Source organism: Mustelus asterias, chromosome 18 (genome assembly GCF_964213995.1).
Source record: "Mustelus asterias chromosome 18, sMusAst1.hap1.1, whole genome shotgun sequence".
In the NCBI taxonomy this organism is placed as follows: domain Eukaryota; kingdom Metazoa; phylum Chordata; class Chondrichthyes; order Carcharhiniformes; family Triakidae; genus Mustelus; species Mustelus asterias.
Window position 1 is genome coordinate 83251543 of NC_135818.1, and position 21918 is coordinate 83273460.

The following is a 21918-nucleotide window of genomic DNA, read 5'->3' on the forward strand; positions in this document are numbered from 1 at the left end:
AGGAACCAGATGTTACTGAATGGCAGAGCAAGCTCAGGGGAATGTATGGTGCCTTGCTCTTGTTTCTTACGTATTACACAAGTGTGGATAATATTTCTAATATAGGGGGACGATTCTCCCAAGTGCCGAATTTGCGTGAAAACTGGAGTAACTCCCACTGGTAATTATAGTGCGATTTTCAGACTGAATCTCCCACACCAAGCACTGCAGAGGGCACTAGCAAGATTCACATTGAGAATCAGGGGGCGGAGCCTATTCCCGCTGGAGAGGCCGGCATCATAGCGCTGAGCGGGCTATTGCACATGCGCCAATCTGTTATAGCGGTGATCGGCGATGTGCAGGAGCCCCGCACTGCCAGCCTCCTGATAGCTGGCCAGCGATTGAGTTGGCCAGACCAGTAACCCTGCATCACCGGTCCTCCGACCCTCCCCCCACCCCTTTCACCAGCCCTGATCTGTCTGACCCCTCCACCCACCACCACCTGGATGGCCAACCCCAATGACCCCCTTCTCTCCCTCTGCCACCGATCCCAATACAGAGTTTCAGTGGGATCCCTACTGATCTCCACCCCCATAAGCTCTGCCCCCCAATAGGCCCCACCCCCTTCCCCTCAGCACTGCCCGATGCCCAGTGGGCATTTTCAAAATGCCCTTTGGGCATTGCCACTTTGCCCCTTGGACAGTGCCAGGGGGCCAGACTGGCAATGCTCAGGGTGCACCCTCCTTATCCACGACCTCCTGGCGGGGGTTGGGGGGGCGGGGGGGGCGGGGGCTCAGTGGTCTGTGTACGCTCCAGTGGGGTCGGCCGTCTGTTCCCCTTTTGTAGACAGGGAGAGAAGGAGACACCAACGGGCCTGGTGACTTCAGTCCCGGGCCTGCTAATGGATGCCAATCGAGATTTAAATATTGAAATCAGCTGCGTGCCGATTTCCAGCGTGGAGCTGATGGCGCTACAAATCTTCGTTTGGGAGACACGCAGAGCCCGCAGCACCCAGCGGGGAGCCCGCAGCACCCAGCGGGGAGCCCGCAGCACCCAGCGGGGAGCCCGCTAAACGGCCTCCACTGATACCTCTCAGCCTGTTGCACAGCGTGCTGGGAGAATCGCTCCCATGGTCTTTGATTTTGCACTGCGAAAGCAACTCTGGTGTGTGCTGTTTGTTACGAATCCTTACTTCAGCTCACGGAGGCTGCTTATTCATCTGAGTTTGAAAAGTTCACTTCTGGTAAATCCCACAAGCCTATTTAACATTTTTAGCACAGATTAATAAATCAAGCATCAATTAAAGCATAATTGACTCCAGGGAAAGTTCCAGTGTCATAAATTTTCAATGAGAGGCTGCCAAGTTTAAGAGTGTTAGACATTTAGCATCCTTCTGTAGTGTCATGAACCTCTCAGGGTGACCAACAGAGTCAAAAAGATTACATGCAGCCATGGGTTTTTAATTTCAGCAGCAAGAATCCTCCACAAGTTCTATCAGAAGGGAACATTTTGTGGGCTTATTTTTACCCCTATCTAAAAATTACAGGGAAATGTCACAAACACTTCATTGCCTTCAAGCGGACGGTGATTCTTGCTTCAAATGTAAGGGAACTCAGGAGAGGATTTTTCAAAGACAGCTAACATCTTCCCGAAAATCAATATCTCAAAGCTTTTTAAAGTTTATTTGTTAGTCACAAGTAAGGCTTACATTAACACTGCAATGAAGTTACTGTGAAATTCCCCTAGTCGCCACAGTCCAGCGCCTGTTTGGGTCCACGCACCTAACCAGCACATCTTTAGGACCGTTGGAGGAAACCGGAGCACCCGGAGGAAACCCACGCAGACACGGGGAGAACGTGCAGACTCCACACAGACAGTGACCCAAGCCGGGATTCGAACCCAGGTCCTTGGCGCTGTGAAGCAGCAGTGCTAAACACTGCGCCACCATGTTGCCCTGTCTTTATTAGCAAATGAAACCCCCAAATCACTAGTTAGAAAAAAAATTTCAAATTAGTTAACTAAATTCTAAAACTGGATCTGCCAAATTTAATTTCAAATTTTTATTTTCTTCTCTTTCATCTGTTTTATTCACCCTCCTACCTAATCGATTCCGGAGGGAATTATAGGGTAGATCAGGTGGAATTATAGGGTGTCTCCTAGTCCTATCTAGTCAGACGAGCGAGAACTAGGGGGCACTGTTTAAGAATAAGGAGACTCCCTTTTAAGACACAGGTGAAGAGAATGATTTTCTGTTAGAAGACTGTTAAGCATCTAGAATTCTCTTCCCCAGAAAGCAGTGGAGGCTGGGCCATTAAATTTATTCAAGGGTGAGTCAGGAGTCGAGGGTTATTAGGGGCAGATTGGAAAGTAGAGTTGAGTCCACAATCTGATCTGCCATGATCCTACACAGTGGCAGAACAGGCTCGGAGGGGCCAAATGGCCTACTCCTGCTCCCAAGTCTGACAACGTTCCTATGTAATGTCGCACTCTCAGCTCCCCTTTAAAATTCTCATTCTCCACCATGACCCAAACCCCACCAGTATATCCTCACTTCTTCCTTACCCTCTACACTGAGTGACATCTTCAATGGCTTTTACCTCCATCTTGATTTACCTTTCCACCTTTAAATTGATTTCACTGCCCTTTCAATCTCCCCTGATCTCTCACCTCCGTGCAAAACTTCTTACCCACATTCACAGCCTCTCCACAGCCTTGCCAGCTTTTGATTTGATTTATTGTCACATGTATTAACATAGTGAAAAGTATTGTTTCTTGCGCGTTATACAGACTAAGCATACTGTTCATAGAGAAGGAAACAAGAGAGTGCAGAATGTGGTGTTACAGTCATAGCTAGGGTACAGAGAAAGATCAACTTAATGCAAGGTAAGTCCATTCAAAAGTCTGACAGCAGCAGGGAAGAAGCTGTTCTCAAGTCGGTTGATACGTGACCTCAGACTTTTGTATCTTGATCCCGACGGAAGAAGGTGGAAGAGAGAATGTCGGGGAGGCGTGGGGTCCTTAATTATGCTGGCTGCTTTGCAGAGGCAGCGGGAAGTGTAGACAGAGTCAATGGATGAGAGGCTGGTTTACGTGATGGATTGGGCTACATTCACGACCTTTTGTAGTTCCTTGCAGTCTTGGGCAGAGCAGGAGCCATACCAAGCTGTGATACAACCAGAAATAATGCTTTCTGTGGTGCATCTGTAAAAGTTGGTGAGAGTCGTAGCTGACATGCCAAATCTCCTTAGTCTTCTGAGAACGTAGAGGCGTTGATGGGCTTTCTTAACTGTAGTGTCAGCATTGGGGGACCAGGACAGGTTGTTGGTGATCTGGACACCTAAAAACGTGAAGCTCTCGACCCTTTTTACTTATCTCTTTTTCTTACTTTACCTTAGAAGATCAAATCAGTATACGCTATTCTTAGAATCATAGAGGTTTACAGCATGGAAACAGGCCCTTCAGCCCAACTTGTCCATGTTGCCCTTTTTTTTTTTAAGCCCCTAAGCTAATCCCAATTGCCCGCATTTGGCCCAAATCCCTCTATACCCATCTTATCCATGTAACTACCTAAATGCTTTTTAAAAGATAAAATTGTACCCGCCTCTACTACTATCTCTGGTAGCTTGTTTCAGACACTCACCACATAACTCAATCCATCAAGTCGCGGGAGCATCCTAGTAAATCTTTTCTGCATTCTTTCTAGTTTAATAATATCCTTTCTATAATAGGGTAACCAGAACTGCACACAGTATTCCAAGTGTGGCCTTACCAATGTCTTGTACAACTTCAACAAGACATCCCAACTCCTGTATTCAATGTTCTGACCAATGAAATCAAGCATGCCGAATGCCTTCTCCACCACTCTGTCCACCTGTAATTCCACTTTCAAGGAGCTATGAACATGTACCCCCAGATCTCTTTGTTCTGTGACTCTCCCCAATGCCCTACCATTAACTGAGTAAGTCCTGCCCTGGTTCAATCTACCAAAATGCTTCACCTCGCATTTGTCTAAATTAAACTCCATCTGCCATTCATCAGCCCACAGGCCCAACTGATCAAGATCCCGTTGCAATTGGAGATAACTTTCTTCACTGTCCACTATGCCACCAATCTTGGTGTCATCTGCAAACTTACTAACGATGCCTCCTATATTCTCATCCAAATCATTAATATAAATGACAAATAGCAGTGGACCCAGCACTAATCCGAGGCACACCGCTGGTCACAGGCTTCCAGTTTGAAAAACAACTCTCTACAACACAGAAGCCAATTTTGTATCCATTTAGATACCTCACCCTGGATCCCGTGAGATTTAACCTTCTGCAACAACCTACCTTGTCAAAGGCCTTGCTAAAGTCCATGTAGACAACATCAACTGCACTGCCCTCATCTACCTTCTTGGTTACCCCTTCAAAAAACTCAAATTTGTGAGATATGATTTTCCACTCACAAAACCATGCTGACTGTCCCTAATCAGTCCTTGCATCTCTAAATGCCTGTAGATCCTGTCTCTCAAAATACCTTCCATTCTTAATGCAAATCAAGTGATGATTCAGGGTTTTCAGCATCTAAATCTAACTTTGTTGAATGAATGACACTATCAAATTCAAACTAATTAATTATTGAAATTTATTTAACACAAACCAAATGTGAATTACCGAGAATTTCTTTCATAGCAGAATATCTAAAAATGTACAAGTTTACAGCTTCAAATAAGAAAACCTCAGTGAACTTAAAGGAAAACAACTTATCCTCTCTCCAATTTGGTTTTCGGCATATAATCTGCCAGGTAATATCCCTCACCTTCTGTACGGTACACCCCAATGATCAACATTATTTTTATATAGAACTTTACTCACATCAAAATAACATTTTATAAACATTAACCAGCACCAACCACTGAACACCACCACCTAACTGTGCAATCTCCAACTGAGGCAGAAATAAAAAAATCACTGCATGACATTCAGAAATCATCTGCACCCCATCCCCATGGCAAACAAAGCTGTGCTCAAGGAGACAACACATAGTCCCAGCTAATAAGTTATCCTCTATAACTGTAACATGCACCCTTCTTTCTTTCTTAAATACCCTTTCAGAGGACTCCAGGCAAATCCACAGCTACCATCTCACCTAAAGCAATGCAGTTATTTATGTTTTTGGAGGCCTTGTGACTTAATAGATAGCCCTCCTGCCTCTGAGCCGCAAACTCCAGGTTCAAGTCTCGCCCCAGGATTTGTTGGGCAATGAAGGAGCATTCATTATTCACAGCAGGCTGACAATCACCCTGCTAATCCTTCAAAAACACTTCCCCACTATTCCCCAAAGTTTGTTCATTGTCGCACAAGTAGGCTTACATTAACACTGCAATGAAGTTTACTGTGAAAAAGGGATACGTGTGAAGATACAAAAGAATTTACGTTTACAAAGCCAGCAACCAATCTGTGCTGCCAAGTCTCAGAAACAGCAAGTAAGATAACTGACCAGTCAATTGGTTTTCTTTGATGCTACCAATGAGATAAACATTGCAGAACTCCCCCTCTCCCAATAGTATCATCTGGGGCCTCAGTTCATCATCTGATCCAAAAGATTACACCTCCACAGTGCAGTGTTCACACCATGTTAATTGAATATTGATTGTGTGCGGGTGGTGGGCATTAACTGGACATTTGAGCACCCTATAAATAGACACAAACTAAAACAGGTTGTTAGTATATGCTTATGATGTGTAACTCTAAATAAATATGAAAACGTTTAAAGGTTGGCTCCAGTTCTATCCTTCACCAATTGGCTTTCCGGAATAGAACAACGAACAATGAAAATTATGGCACAGGAACAGGACCTTCGGCCCTCCAAGCCTGCACCAACCATCCTGCCCAACTAAACTAAAACCCCCTATCCTTCCGGGGACCATATCCCTCCATTCCCATCCTATTCGTGTATTTGTCCAGACGCCCCTTAAAACTCACTATCGTATCTGCTTCCACGACCTCCCCCGGCAGCGAGTTCCAGGCACCCACCACCTTCTGCGTAAAAAACTTGCCTCGTACATCTCCTTTAAACCTTGCCCCTCGCACCTTAAATCTATGCCCCCTAGTAATTGACTCTTCCATCCTGGGAAAAAGCTTTGACTATCCAATCTGTCCATGCCCCTCATAATCTTGTAGATTTCTATCAGGTCGCCCCTCAACCTCCGTCATTCCAGTGAGAACAAGCCAAGTTTCTCCAACCTCTCCTCATAGCTAATGCCCTCCATGCCAGGCAACATCCTGGTAAATCTTTTCTGTACCCTCTCCAAAGCCTCCACATCTTTCTGGTAGTGTGGAGACCAGAATGGAACACTATATTCCAAGTGCGGCCTAACTAAGGTTCTATAAAGCTGCAACATGACTTGCATAGAACAAAACACAGTGTACTACTCTGAAGGGTTAAGTTAGCTTATCTGCAGAGTGGCTTGACCCCATGACCTTCAGACAGAGACATGTGCAGTAGAGCCAACCATCTTCATCCCCCAGTTCTTTATCCCTCTCCATACACCGGATACCTAGTGATCCATACAGAGCATTTCATTGTTTTCATTAACGTTCAAATCCATGCAGTGAATCCAAAACTAGGGGATATAAATATTAATAAATCCAATCAGGAGTTCAAGAGAATCTTCTTCAGTCAGAGTGGTGAAAACGTGGAACTCCATCACACAGCGCTTCAGGCAAATAGCATAATATATTAAAGGGGAAGATGGAGAGCTATGTGAAGGAGAAAGGAATAGAAGGATATGTTGATCGGATTAAAATTAGAGTGGATGGAGGCTCACATGGAGCACAGACACTGGCAAAGACTTGCTTGACGAAAGTTCTATTTTTGTGTTGTAAAATTCTAATGCAGTTCTATTTATGTGATGTACAGATAATCGTATTTGCAGTTCAAAATCCTGAAACAATTCAAACTGGTTCTATTGCTTGGCCACAGCAACATAATCAATCAAAACATTAACTTACCAGGGACTTCTCATCTTCAGATCTTGAAAGTTTACTCTTCATCTCTTCCACTTCATTAACTTTACCATTACGCTTCTTCAACTCCTTTATTAAAAAAAAATGAAAATTATATTTTAAATATTGAAAGTTGCAAAGTTCAAATAGAATATGGATCTTAAAAGAAAAGTTTGGAAGAAGGCAGGGTGCCTTCTTTTCCAAGTATTCTAACAGCTATGCGGAACCAGTACGTACAGCGGATATCCTACAAGTCTCCATAAGGAGAGACGGGGGGCACACTGATTTTCAAGGATTTTCATTCATTCAAGGGATGTGGGTGTCACTGGCTAGGCCAGCCTTTAGTGCCCTTGAGAAGGTGGTAGCGAGCTGTCTTCTTGGACCGCTGCTGCCCACATTGTGAAGGTACACCCACAGTGCTGTTAGGGAGCGGTTTTCAGAATTTTGACCCAGTAACAGTGAAGGAACAGCCATATGGTCAGGATGGTGTATAGCTGGTGGGTGTTCCCTCCGTCTGCTGCTTTTGTTCATCTAAACAGTAGAAATACCGGATTTGGAAGGTGCTGATGAAGGAGCCCTGGTGAACTGTTGTGGTGCAGCTCGTCAATGGTGGCCAAAGTGCACTGGTGGTGAAGGGAATGAATGTTTAAAGGGGCAGGTTGCTTTGTCCTGAATGGCGTTGAGCTTCCCAAGTGTTGTTGGAGCTGCACTTAGACAGTGGAGAAACCCTATCTGATTTTCATGTTGTAAATGAAGGAATGGCTTTGGAGTCGGAAGGCGAGTCAGACCTGCTCTTGTAGCCAATGTATTTATACCATTGGTCAGGTTGTAATCAATGGTAACCCTTCAGGATGTGGATAATGGGAGAATCCTGTGATTATGATCCTGTTTAATGTCAGTGGGATTGATAGGAATCTCTCCTGGAGGAGTTGGTTTTCGCCTGGCACTTAAATGCCAAGTAACTTTTGCACCATTTATCAGCCCAAGCCTGAATGTTGTTTAGGTCTTGCTGCATATGGGCAGTGACTAATGGAGCAGTAACTGGTTGGATTGAACTTGTCCTGCTTTTTTGTGGGCAGTTCACATGCAGGCAATTTTCCACATTTATAAGGTAGATCTCAGTGTTGAAGCTGTACTGAAACAGCTTGGTTAGAGGAGCGGCTAATTCTGGACCACATCTTCAGCTGGGCAGTTGGAATATTACAGGGTTCATAGCCTTTTCTATACCCAGTACCTTTAGCCATTTCTCAATATTTGATTTGATTTATTGTCACATGTATTAGCATACCGTGAAAAGTATTGTTTCTTGCGTGCTATACAAAGCATACCGTACATATAGAGAAGGAAACGAGAGAATGTAGAATGTAGTGTTACAGTCATAGCTAGGGTGAAGAGAATGATCAACTCAACGTGAGATAGGTCCATTCAAAAGTCTGATGGCAGCAGGAAGAAGCTGTTCTTGAGTCATGACCTCAGACTTTTATATCTTTTTCCTGACGGAAGAAGGTGGAAGAGAGAATGTCCGGGATGCGTGGGGTCCTTGATTATGCTGACTGCTTTGCCGAGGCAGTGAGAAGTGTAGACAGAGTCAATGGATGGGAGGCTGGTTTGCGTGATGGATTGGGCTACACTCATGACTATTTGTAGTTTCTTGTGGTCTTGGGCAGAGCAGGAGCTATACCAAGCTGTGATACATCCAGAAAGAATGCTTTCTATGGTGCATCTGTAAAAGTTGGTGAGAGTCGTAGCTGAAATGACAAATTTCCTTAGTCTTCTGAGAAAGTAAGAACATAAGAACATAAGAAATAGGAGCAGGAGTAGGCCATCTAGCCCCTCGAGCCTGCCCCGCCATTCAATAAGATCATGGCTGATCTGAAGTGGATCAGTTCCACTTACCCGCCTAATCCCTATAACTCCTAATTCCCTTACCGATCAGGAATCCATCTATCCGTGATTTAAACATATTCAACGAGGTAGCCTCCACCACTTCAGTGGGCAGAGAATTCCAGAGATTCACCACCCTCTGAGAGAAGAAGTTCCTCCTCAACTCTGTCCTAAACCGACCCCCCTTTATTTTGAGGCTGTGCCCTCTAGTTCTAGTTTCCTTTCAAAGTGGAAAGAATCTCTCCACTTCTACCCTATCCAGCCCCTTCATTATCTTATAGGTCTCTATAAGATCCCCCCTCAGCCTTCTAAATTCCAACGAATACAAACCCAATCTGCTCAGTCTCTCCTCATAATCAGAGGCGTTGGTGGGCTTTCTTAACTATAGTGTCGGCATGGGGGGACCAGGACAGGCTGCTGGTGATCTGGACATCTAAAAATTGAAGTTCTAGACCCTTTCTACTTTGTCCCCATTGATGTAGACAGGGGCATGTTCTCCTCTACACTTCCTGAAGTCGGTGACAATCTCCATTGTTTTGCTGGCATTGAGGGAGAGATTATTGTCGTCGCACCAGTTCACCAGATTCTCTATCTCATTCCTGTACTCTGTCTCGTCATTGCTTGAGATCTGACCCACTACGGTAGTGTCATCAGCAAACTTGAAAATCGAGTTGGAGGGGAATTTGGCCACACAGTCATAGGTGTATAAGAAGTATAGTAAGGGGCTGAGAACACAGCCTTGTGGGGCACCAGTGTTGAGGATGATTGTGGAGGTGGTGTTGTTACCTATCCTGATTGTATCATGGGGAGTGAATCAAATTGGTTGAAGTCTAACAGTTATGATGGTGGGAAACTCAGGAAGAGGCAGAGATGAATCATCCACTTGGCAACTCAAGATGAAGATGGCTGCAAACACACTCATTTTCTGGGCTCCACCATAACTCTTGGCTCTCCTGTGAATCAAAAATCCGTCTAACTCAACCATGAATATGTTGAATAACTCAGCCTCCTTTGGCATTCGCTTCCCCAGGGAACAATGTCTAATGACCCTCTGCAAGTATCAGTCTTAAAATTGACATCCCTTATTTTTAAACTGCCGCCTGGTTCTAGACTTCCACATGAAGGGAAACATCCTCTCAGCAACTACCCTGTCAAGCCCCTTCAGAATCCTATGTTTCAATAAGATCCCCTCCTGTTCTTCTAAACTCCAATCGGTATAGGCCCAATGTGATCAACATTCCCTTATAAGACCACCCGGCAACCCAGGAATCAGCTCAGTGACCGGCTCTGAAATGCTTCCAATGCAGATTATCATGAAAACTATACTTACCGAGAGTCATAGAATCCTACAGTGCAGAAGGAGGCCATTTGGCCCATCACGTCTGTACCGAGCACAATCCCAGCCAGGCCCTATTCCCGCAACCCCATGCATTTACCCTGCTAATCCCCCTGACACTAAGGGGTAATTTAGTATGGCCAATCAACCTAACTCGCACATCTTTGGGCTGTGGGAAGAAACCGGAGCATCCGGAGGAAACCCACGCAGACACGGGGAGAATTTGCAAACTCCACACAGACAGTGGTCTGAGGCCGGAATTGAACCTGGGACCATGACGCTGTGAGGCAGCAGTGCTAACCACTGTGCCACCTCTTACTATTGTAGCAAGATTTCCTTACTTTTTTTAACTTCACATTCATTTACCCAAGCAAAGGATTATATATTTTTTCAAATATTTAAAGACGAGAAGGCGTGCAACGTATGCTGGTTTGACTAAGAAGCCTGGTATTTAGCAGTAATGGATAGGAACATTATGGGGAGACAGGGGGTGGGGTGGATCTGTACTTTGAAAGCACCGCAGAGTGGGCCAGAGTTTGGCAACGGTCAGGAGCTTCAACTTCCGACAGACTTTGGCACTTTTGCGATTGCGCAGACTGGGATCAGGCTGCACATGCCCAGTTCCGCAGTAAATATTCTCCAGGCCCAGCGTGTCTAACCCAGGTCAGGTGATCAGGAGCAGACCGCCATCAAGAAGAGTGCCAGGCAGGGACAGGAAAAGGTTCTAAAAGAATAGTTCCGTAGAACATAAGAAGTAGGAACAGGAGTAGGCCATCTGGCCCCTTGAGCCTGCTCCGCCATTCAATAAGATCATGGCTGATCTTTTAGCGGACTCAGCTCCACTTACCCGCCCGTTCACCATAACCCTCAATTCCTTTACTGTTCAAAAATGTATCTATTCTTGCCTTAAAAACATTCAATGAGGTAGCCTCAACTGCTTCACTGGGCAGGGAATTCCACAGATAGAGGGACAGCGACAGGAAACATTTTCAGTTCAGTGTTCTTTTATTCATTCTTGGCACACGGGCATCATTGGCTGGCCAGCATTTATTGTCCATCCCTAGTTGCCCTTGGAGGGCAGTTGAGAGTCAACCACATTGTTATGGCTCTAGAGTCACATGTAGGCCAGACCAGGTAAGGACGGCAGATTTCCTTCCCTTAAGGACATTAGTGAACCAGATGGGTTTTTCTGACAATCGACAATGGTTTCATGGTAATCAGTAGGTTCTTAATTCCAGATATTTTTTATTGAATTTAAATTCCACCATCTGTCCTTTCGGGATTCGAACCGAAGTCCCCAGAACATTAACTGAGTTTCTGGATTAATAATCTAGCGATTACACCACTAGGCCACAGGCTCCATATGAGTAAAGAACTTCAGGGAGCAGCGTTTAAGTGAAAAGGGTAGCTGAAGCTTGGTGACTGCGTGCTGTAGGCCACTGGGGCAAAGGTACACCTCTGGAGCAGTAGTGCTCTGCTCAACATGGCCAAACATCTGCAATCACGCTTGAAAGTTGATGCTTCAGTGCACGCTTAGGAATCCAGGGGAACGGAACCTTGGGAGACGAGATTAAAACCCTGTGAGGTGGGCCACTCTTGACATCATCTGCATTGGAGCAACGTTTGCAGACAGTTCCAAGGTTACACCTGGGAAAACTGTTCTGTGGCATATGGGTTTTACCTCAATGGTGATTTCCTTGCATCTGTCAATTGTGAAGTGAGGGAGAAGGCGAGGCTCCACTGGCTACGGAAAAACTGTCAAGCTTGATGGAGCAGATTGATAACTCTTCCAAGAAATATTTTCAAATGATAAAAGCTGCACTTAGGAACATCGGAACAAAAATAGGCCATTCAGCCCCTTTAGCCTGCTGCTCCATTCAACGAGATCATAGCTGATCTGTCGCCGAACTCCATCCACCAACCTTGGCTTCCTATCTCTCAATAACCTTACAAACATCTACTGACTTCTAGGAATGGTTTCTGGAAGTGACCCTATGCCTTTGCGTCTGCCTACGTCAGTATTTAGAATGTTTACAGGTCCTGAAGATAAAAACACAACATAACAGTCCTTAAACAAACAGAAAAATGCTGGAAAATCTCAGCAGGTCTGACGGCATCTGTGGAAGCCATGGTGTGGAGATGCCGGCATTGGACTGGGGTGGGCACAGTAAGAAGCCCCACAACACCAGGTTAAAGTCCAACAGGTTTATTTGGAATCACGAGCTTTCGGAGCGCTACTCCTTAATCAGGTGAGTCCACATCATGACCTGATTAAGGAGCAGCGCTCCGAAAGCTCGTGATTCCAAATAAATCTGTTGGACTTTAACCTGATGTTGTGAGAATTCTTACTACAGCATCTGTGGAAAGAAAGTAGAGCAAATAGCCAATATTTTACGACCTCGCTAGGGCGAGGCTCGTAAAATCCCCCCAAGGCCAATAGAGAATTCCATTCTCCGTGCCTCGCCTGCCCCAATTCTGGGAGTATGCTCTGACGAAGGGTCATCTAGACTCGAAACATTGGCTCTATTCTCTCTCCACAGATGCTGTCAGACCTGCTGAGATTTTCCAGCATTTCTCTGCTTCTGTTTCAGATTCCAACATCCGCAGTATTTTGCTTCTAACATAATAGTCCTTGCTGGCTTTCAGAATTCAGAACAACATATTAAAAAGATAAGATGATGACCTTCTATCTCAGTTTGTATGCTTTCTGAAGTTTATACTTATTTATAATTTATACACCAAAGTTACAAAACAAAGGCGATGAATAATCTTTCACATTTTCCCCTCACGCTTCCATGTATTTGACAAGCAGTCTTGAGCTACTTTCATCAAATTAAATCTACCTCAAAAATTTCAAACAGTATTTGTTCAAGACAGTGAGAAAAAAAACAATTAACCAGGCCCAATTTTTCTAGCTAACAGTCCTCATTACAGCTGCCACGCTATCGCAGTTTTTTTTTTAAATAGTTTAACATCCACTCTTTAAACATTGGTGACAACTTTTCAAAATAAATTCATCATGCTGCTACTGATCAAACAGAATATAAATTCATCCGAAACATGCACAAGTATTATTTACATTAAAACCCCTTGCTTTTCTAAATTACAAATAACTGATGATACAAATAATGGATCTAGCAATGGGAGGAATAACATTACAATCACAATTACCACAAGGAATTATAAAAGGTCGTGAATGTAGCCCAATCCATCACGCAAACCAGCCTCCCATCCATTGACTCTGTCTACACTTCCCGCTGCCTCGGCAAAGCAGCCAGCATTATTAAGGACCCCACGCACCCCGGACATTCTCTCTTCCAACTTCTTCCATCGGAGAAAAGATACAAAAGTCTGGGGTCACAGACCAACTGACTCAAGAACAGCTTCTTCCCTGCTGCCCGTCAGACTTTTAAATGGACCTATCACGCACTAAGTTGATCTTTCTCTACACCCTAGCAATGACTGTAACACTACATTCTGCACTCTCTCGTTTCCTTCTCTATGAACGATATGCTTTGTCCGTATAGCGTGCAAGAAACAATACTTTTCACTGTATGTTAATACATGTGACAATAATAAATATCAAATCAAATCAAGACAAGGTAAGACTTGCATCAATGGGCACTAAAGTTCTCTGCAGTTCTGGAAATCTAGGGTATGGTATTAAACAAGTTAAATCACGCTCATTTGTACTTAATCGTTAACAGCATTTTAATAGCATTGCTGTCATTGATCAACTTCAGTGGAAAAGACAGGCAGGTAGGAATTAAATATTTTTCAGGTTAAGGTCACAAGCAAAATGATCAGTGACAAGATTACACTGGGTGAAGTATAAAGCATCACAGAAGTTATTTAGCATCTAGACCCAGGACAAAGATATTTACAGCAATAGTGATAGGATTAATGGCACTCTGAGACACATAGCAATGATTGCTAATATATCATGGCACTTAATGATTCTATCAGCTAAAAGCATTTTGGATGTCAGTATCGATATGGATCATTTACCACATCTCAAAAACATTTCCATTTACCTCCAAAAGACAACTTTTGGTCTAACATTATAATTGTATCATTGGATGCCAGAAAAATAGAAACTCCAGATACAACTTTAGGAAGAATATCAAGACCTTAAAGAGGGCTCGGAAGTGATTTACTAGAGTGGAAGTTGGGATGAGGACCCAATTCACAATGAGACTTTTATTTTAAATCATTCATGTTGTGGATGTTGCTGGCAACGCTAGCACTTATTATCCATCTCTAATTGCCCGTGAGAAGGTGGTGGAGAGTCATCACCTTGAACTGCAGTAGACCACATGCTGCAGTAAACACTCACTGTGTTGTCAGTGGGGCGGTTCCAGAATTTTCAACCAGCGACAGTGAAGGAGCAATGATATAATTCCCAAGTCAGGATGCCGTATGCCTTGGAGGGAAACGTGTCTACGGTAGTCTTTCCATGAGCCTGCCACACTTGTCTCTCTAGATGGCATAGGTTGGAGACTTGGGATGTGCTGTTGAAAAAGCCCTGGTGAGTTGCTGCGGTGCATCATGTAGATGGTACATACTGGAGCAACTGTGCACCAGTTGTGGACAGAATGAATGTTTAAGGTGGTGGATGGTATTCAGATCAAGTGGGCTGTTTGGCTTGGATGCTGTCAAGTTACGAGTGTTGTTGCAGCTGCATTCATTCAGGCAAGTGAAGAATATTCCATCACACTCCTGACTTGTGCCTTGTAGATGGTGGACAGGCTTTGGGAGTGAGGAGGTGAATTACTCACTAAAGAATTCCCAACCTCTGACCTGCTCTTGTAGCCACAGTATTTAGATGACTGATCCAGTTCAGTTTCTGGTCAATGGTTAACCCCTCCCCAGGATGTTGATGGTGGAGGATTTTAGCAATGGTAATGTCACTGAATGTCAAACATGGTTAGATTCTCACTTGTTAAAGATGATCATTGCCTGGCACTTGTCTCACATGAATATTAGTGGCCACTTCTCAGCCCAAGCCTGAATTTTGTCCAGGTCTTACTGCATGCCAGAACAGACTAATTCAATAATTGAGGAGTTGCAAATGGCGCTGAACATTTTGTGCAATCATCAATGAACTTATGACCTTATATGGTCAGATAATTGATAAAGCAGCTGAAGTTGGTAGGTTCCAGGACACTACCAAGGAACTCCTGCAGCAATATCTTGGGACTGAGGTGATTGTGAAGGAATGTTCTCCAATTCCCATTGACTCCAGATTTGCTGGACCTCCTTGATGCCATACACAAGTCAAATTCTGCCTTGATGTCATGGACTGGCATTCTCACCTCATCTCTGGAATTCAGCTCTTTGATCCACATTTGGACCAAGGCTTTAGTGAAGCCTGGAGCCAAGTGGCCCTCACAGAACCCAAACTAAGCAACAATGAGGTTATTGCTGAGTACGTGCCACTTAATAGTACTGCCGATGACATCTTCCAACACTTGGCTGATGATCAAGAGCAGAATGGTGGGATAATTGGTCTGATTGCATTTTCTGTGGACAGGATATACTTAGGCAATTTTCCACCTCGTTAGGTAGATGCCAATGTTGTGATTGTACTGGGACAGCTTGGTTAGTTCTAGAGTACAAATCTTTAGTACTACAGATGGGAGTTGCCCAAACCTATAGTCTTTACGGTATCCAGTGCTTTCACCCGTTCACTGATACCATGCAGAGTTAATTGAATTGGCTGAAGTCTGGTGTGTCTGTGATGCTTGGGACTTCAGGAGGAAGCCGAGATGGATCATCTACACAGCATTTTTGGCTGAACAGAGTTGCAAATGCTTCAGTCCTACCTTATGCAAAGAAGCTGGGATTGTTCTCCGTAGGGCAGGAAATGTTAAGTGAAAATTTTAATAAAGAAATTCACTAGGATTTGAATAGCAAATAAGGAGAAACTGTTACCAACATTTCAGTAAGTGGAGGACAGAGATTTAAGGTAATTTTTGTCAAGGGCCAAAGAGTAGATGAGGAGAATCTATTTTAAATAAATGCAATGAGTTATGATCTGGAATTGTCTGAAAGGTGGTGGAAGCTCGGCACAACATCGTGGGCCAAAGGGCCTGTTCTGTGCTGTACTGTTCTATGTTCTATGTTCTAAGCACATTTCTAATGCAGCATGAGCAGTGGAGTTAGCTGGATAGCTCTTTCAAAAAGCCAGCAGAGCCACAGTAGGTCAAGTGATATCCTCTGTGCTGTAAGATTTTATGATACTGCAATTATTTTTTAAAGATTTGTTCATGGGATATGCGCGCCGCTGGCTAGGCCAGTATTTATGGTCAATCCCTTAAGGTCCTTGAGCAAGTGGTAGTGAGCCGCCTTTTTGAACCGTTGCAGTCTGTGTTGTGTCCGTACATCCACGTTGCTGTTAGGAAGGGAGTTTCGGGATATTGACCCAGAGACAGTGAAAAATCAGCAATATATTTCCAAGTCAGGATGGTGTGTGGACCACAAAGAGACCAAAAGGACCACCATTCTTCTTACTACCATACACATCGCGTAGAAAACAATAAAGGCGCATCAATGCCTTGTCCATTCCCCTAAAGTTTATTGGTGTTGCTGAAACTGGATGAAATCGTAGATTCCAATTCCCAAAGTACGCAAAAAATCCCAAACTCTCATGATAAAAGTTACGTTGTTTAGTGACCAAGTGTTGGTGGGCCCTGCCCATTTCCAATCCAATGGGAGCTGAATAACCACAACAGTGGCTGCATACCTGTATTTACACACACACACATAGAAACACTTGCTATATAGCAGCTAAAATGACTGATTATTCTTGACCCGCTGTGCATCACGCGCGCGCACACGCCACAGTTTCAAAACACTGTGCATATTTTGTTTATTGAACATTTTCTTATATTTTACATAGCAAACAAACAAGCCCCTGGCATCCACCCCACCCAAGTCCGGTCTAATTGCACCGATACTGATGGTGATAGTATAAAAACAAAAAGGCAGAGCAACACCACTGGAAAACCAACTGAGCGCCCAAGCAGCCCAGGCTATAAACCAGCGAGCGGAGAAAAGAGAAACAGACAGCGAAGGAGAGAGAAAGAAAGAAAGAAAGAGAGGGGGAAAAGAGAAAAGTTCTCGTGTTGGCCCCCACACCTCGGCAGGGTGGGCGGGGGTACTCAGGTAGAGAGCCAGGACGCATCCACCAACTGTGCATATTTGACATCCAGCACAGATGTCCTTGTCTAACTTGGTCTTCACAGCGCTATATCCATTAACAATAAAATGTGATCTAACAACAGTCGACAGTTCTTATGTTTAAACTTTAATGGCTTTCAATTGCAGCTAACATACTTTCCGACCACTGATCAATACTTAACAGCTAAGACCAGCAGTGTTACTGTAAGCACCTGTCAAGGCGCAGAGACTTCTTAATATATCAAGCATGGTAAAAAACAGATTTATTGGCTCAAAGGTTACCTTTATTACATTTTGGCATTGCTTCAATAATGAAACTCAGAATTTATAAAATGTGAGCCATACCCTCAGCTCAACAGTTGAAAAGCTGGAAGGAGATAACTAAAGGTTTAACTCAGGAGTATTAAACTTGATTGCAAATACCTTGTGTTGTCATGACACTAGATTGGTTCTCCATCTGAGCACAGAGCAATGGTCTTTGACAGCCAAGATTTAAATCTGAGAATGAAGGAAGATGCCGACTGCACAAGGTCCTGTTATGGAGGCAAGATGGTTCACAAAGCGACTGCGTACTCAAAAAACAGATATCCCACATATATCATTCAAAGACAGAACAGGTCATTCATCTCACTGTTAGTTGACAGATGATGCAGGCACACAATGAATCCCATGCTACTGAACAGTTACTGCACTTCAAAGAAATTAACTGTATGAAATACTTTATGATTTCACAATATAATGAGACCTTCTTTGAATACAAAGATTCTATTTTCTTACCCAAAGACACCGCAAAGCATTATTTGAATGTTTGTCCTGCACAGCTGAAGGATGATTGACAATTGGAAAATACATTACATTGAGAAGCAAATCTCTTTAACCTGGACAAGATCATTGATAAGAGAGAGGTGACAGTGAATTTCCTCTTGTAACTTCCAAACTCAAAACAAGGTCACCAAGTGGTCGACCATATATCTGCATCCAAACTTGTCAGAATCAAGATCCAGTACATTATCTCACCTAATGAATTCTGTCAAAATCTCAAAACTATGAAATTCCTTACCACCTTCATCCACCAATCTACATGCTTCTAAAACCCAAATTTACAGTTGCCTGTACGAGACTTCCTGATTTTTATATTGTCTTGTTATTCTTGTTTGCCTTGGTAATGAATGTCCTGTCTCATGACCTTCATTCAGATGTTGCTTGCTTACACAACACAAGTTGTGAACAAGAGGATCAAAGCTATCACTTTCATTCATGTCCCGCAACTTTGTTCCTTAGCCACCAACTCCAGCCTCCGTGGTGGTCAGTCAGTATCAAGGTTGCTGAAATGATGTGGATGGTAAGGTTGCTGAAGATGAACGATGAGGATAAGGTTGCTGAAGGCAGGAAAGTGGATGGCAAGGGAATCAGGCTTCCCATCTTGCATACTCCATAAACCTGAGCTCATCTGAAACTGCCTCCCGAATCCTAACTCACCCATCACCATTGAATTTGTGAATTTAAGATGCGGCAGGGAAGACGTGTTGTGGTTCAATGGGTAGCATTCTGAGCCAGGTGCTCCAGGTTCAAGTCCCACTCCAGGATCTGATGGCCCAGGAAGGTGCAATCATAACGTGGCCTTCCAGTAAATTCTTCCAAAACACCCAGGACAGGAGGAGAGTCTCCTAGTCAGCCATGCTTGATGTGGAGCGGCGCCCATCAAGCTACATCCTCTAGCAACAGCTGCCAACCTGTTCTGGAAAATCTAGTCATGGGAACAGACATAAGCATGTGCTTCATGTGCCCACATTCCATTCAGCATGGGCAAAGTTCTAAGTCTAAGACTATTTAACAGATCTCATTGACTTGAAGTAGCAGTTTAAAGCTTCCCTCAAAAATTTTAAATCAGCCTTTTATTCTATATCTGCGTGTATTACCGTGGTGATATTTTCTCACATCCAATTCCTTACCGGGGAAGGATTTTCGTGCCATCATTTCCAGAGAACTAGACAGCAAATTTCATTTTGTGTGACCAAAGAGAGCATTGCCTTTATAATCAATGCCAATTTCAATTCTTAAGTACACAGATTTGCTTGGATCCAGATCTATCACTGTATCATAAACTCTCATTTTCAGTCAAATCAAATCGCTGGCATCTCTTCCATATTTTGTAACAATGAGGAGTGATAAAAACAACGATTTCTCATCAGTCTAATTGTAGAGATTACAAAGGAGGGAAGAAATGCCTCACCGACAAATCCAACAATTATTCATCACAGTTGGGAATACCATAATCACAAAGGTCACCACCCCAAACAGTTGGTGAAGCACTACAATAGTATCTGCTAACTGGAGGCCAAGATTTATTCAGTTCGCGTCTGCTAACCTTTGGGTATGGAGTTTTTCAAGACAGCATATTGTGGTAAACACTGCGGGCAGCCAGTCCCGTCTCTTTTCATCATGTACTACTTGTACAGATAATGAGAAATCCTCTTTCCCTTCTCTGCTGTTTGTCCATTTGTGAAGCAATGCACCAACTACTCCAGAGAATATTAAACATCTACGTACGATTGCAATCTCAGGCAGGATTGCATATCACGATTAAGCAAATAAATGGTTTTGCTCTCACTCAACAACTGATCGGGATTATAGCTCCTCTGTGGTTACTGACCTGAGCAAACTGCATATTTATTTTATCCTCACAGATTCTCTCTTCTCTGCTTCTGCAGATACTGTTCTATTCTATTCATGTTGAAGTAGTGTCCCACAGGTGCTCGGCACCATTCAGTATCTTGTTCAAGCCGTTATTTTCCACGTGTGAGCTTTAGAAAGATTGGTAGGCTGCCCAGCAAGTCGGGCTTTATAGAGAGGAATTGTACGTGCATTTTGCAATCAGGTGTACCTATCGAGCCAGGGTCATTGGAGAGCAATCGGGTGCCCTACTATTTACCACTCCACCTTTTGACAACAAGAGTATGTTGAGGCTATCTCATCCTCACCACCATCTCAGCTAACTCGGGAGATACTGATACCGGCTGGAGGTTTGCCTGGAAAGCCGGACTATTCATCAGGGGAGATAAAGGATCAGGTTTATCCCCAAATCCATTGGGCCGGCAGAAAGATGAGTGCGTGCAAAATTCCCACCCTCATTCATGTCATTTTGAGTGGCTTGGGAAAGGAAGTGGGTTGCAAGCCCAAATGTAACAGTTCCAACTTTGCTAGCTCCATCACAGGGAGGGGCATTTTTGATGGAAACAGGCCAGCCTCTGAAGACAACGTGGTTCATGCCTCAGGTGTGATGACCATGTGGAATCCTTTTGAGAGGCAGGTTTACTGGATAGCTTCATATAATTGGAGAAGGAAATGTACCAGTGTGCATGCTTCCAACGGATAAGTATACCAGTTTTTACAAAGGTTTGATCTACAGAATATTAAGTTGTACTTTCGTCAGCTGATCATATTGAGCCTTTTCTACAAAAAGAAAAACACTTTTGCTAAACAAACTACATTGTCTTGAAGTAAGCTGCTAATTTGCACCTGTAAAGTCACATTCCATTCCATGAAGATGCAAAGTCTAACAGAGACCCCAACAGAGACAATGGCACCCCTGGAGGAGTGAACAGCCTCATTTTTGTCTCATCAAGATGGAGGGTAGAATTGAACATTTCAAAGCTAAGATTAATGTGCACCTATCACTTCTTTTAGAAATCTTACCTCTGGTTTTTTTTGACAATCACCTTAAATCTGTGCCCTTTAGTCACCAACTCCTCTGCCACTGGGAACAGTTTCCCCCGATTGACTCTATCAATAACATCATGATTGTGAAATCTCTAATTACATCCTTCCCTTAGCCTCCGGCTTTCAGTCTCTCCACGTAACTGAAGTCTCTCATGCTTCTAATAGGGCGGCACGGTGGCACAGTGGTTAGCACTGCCGTCTCTCAGCACCAGGGACCCGGGTTCGATTCCCAGCTTGGGTGGAGTCTGCACGTTCTCCGTGTCTGCATGGGGTTCCTCCAGGTGCTCTGGTTTCCCCCCCACAGTCCAAAAGACGTGCTGGTTAGGTGCATTGGCCGTGCTAAATTCTCCCTCAGTGTACCCGAACAGGTGCCAGAGTGTGGTGACTATAGATTTTCACAGTAACTTCATTGCAGTGTTACTAGCCTACTTGTGACACTAATAAAAAACTAATGGATCCACGTTCAGCAAGTGTATTGAGGATCACAGAACAAAGACAGGTCGATAGAGTTAAGATTTGGATCAGCCATCATCTAAATGAATGGCAGCACAGCCTCAAAGGACTAACCAAACTCCTCCTGTCTCTGTGTTTCCAGTGACAACATTATCTGAGAGAACTCTGCCACTGGCTGGAGGAGCTGTGTGCAAAGCTTGCCGGAGTAATTCCTCAGGTGTTTTGTGTATACGTTAATCTTATTCAAGGACATCATGGAGCACAGACAAGGCCCTAAGCAAAGGAAAGGGGTTTGCAGCTTCATAAATAAAAAAAAACAAGTTTTGACTCACTCTCCTGGCCATTTATTGGTCTTAGTGTGAATTACTGAAA

The 21918-nt window shown here is 43.8% G+C and overlaps 1 protein-coding gene across 1 annotated transcript in view; it reads right to left on the reverse strand.

Annotated features, from left to right (window-relative positions):
- cep128 (centrosomal protein 128) overlaps nucleotides 1-21918 on the reverse strand; it is a 323727-nt gene that overhangs the window by 263265 nt on the left and 38544 nt on the right. The window contains exon 9 of the mRNA XM_078234447.1: nucleotides 6978-7061. Coding sequence (XP_078090573.1) covers nucleotides 6978-7061 — 84 coding nt within the window. The remainder of the gene's footprint in view (nucleotides 1-6977; nucleotides 7062-21918) is intronic.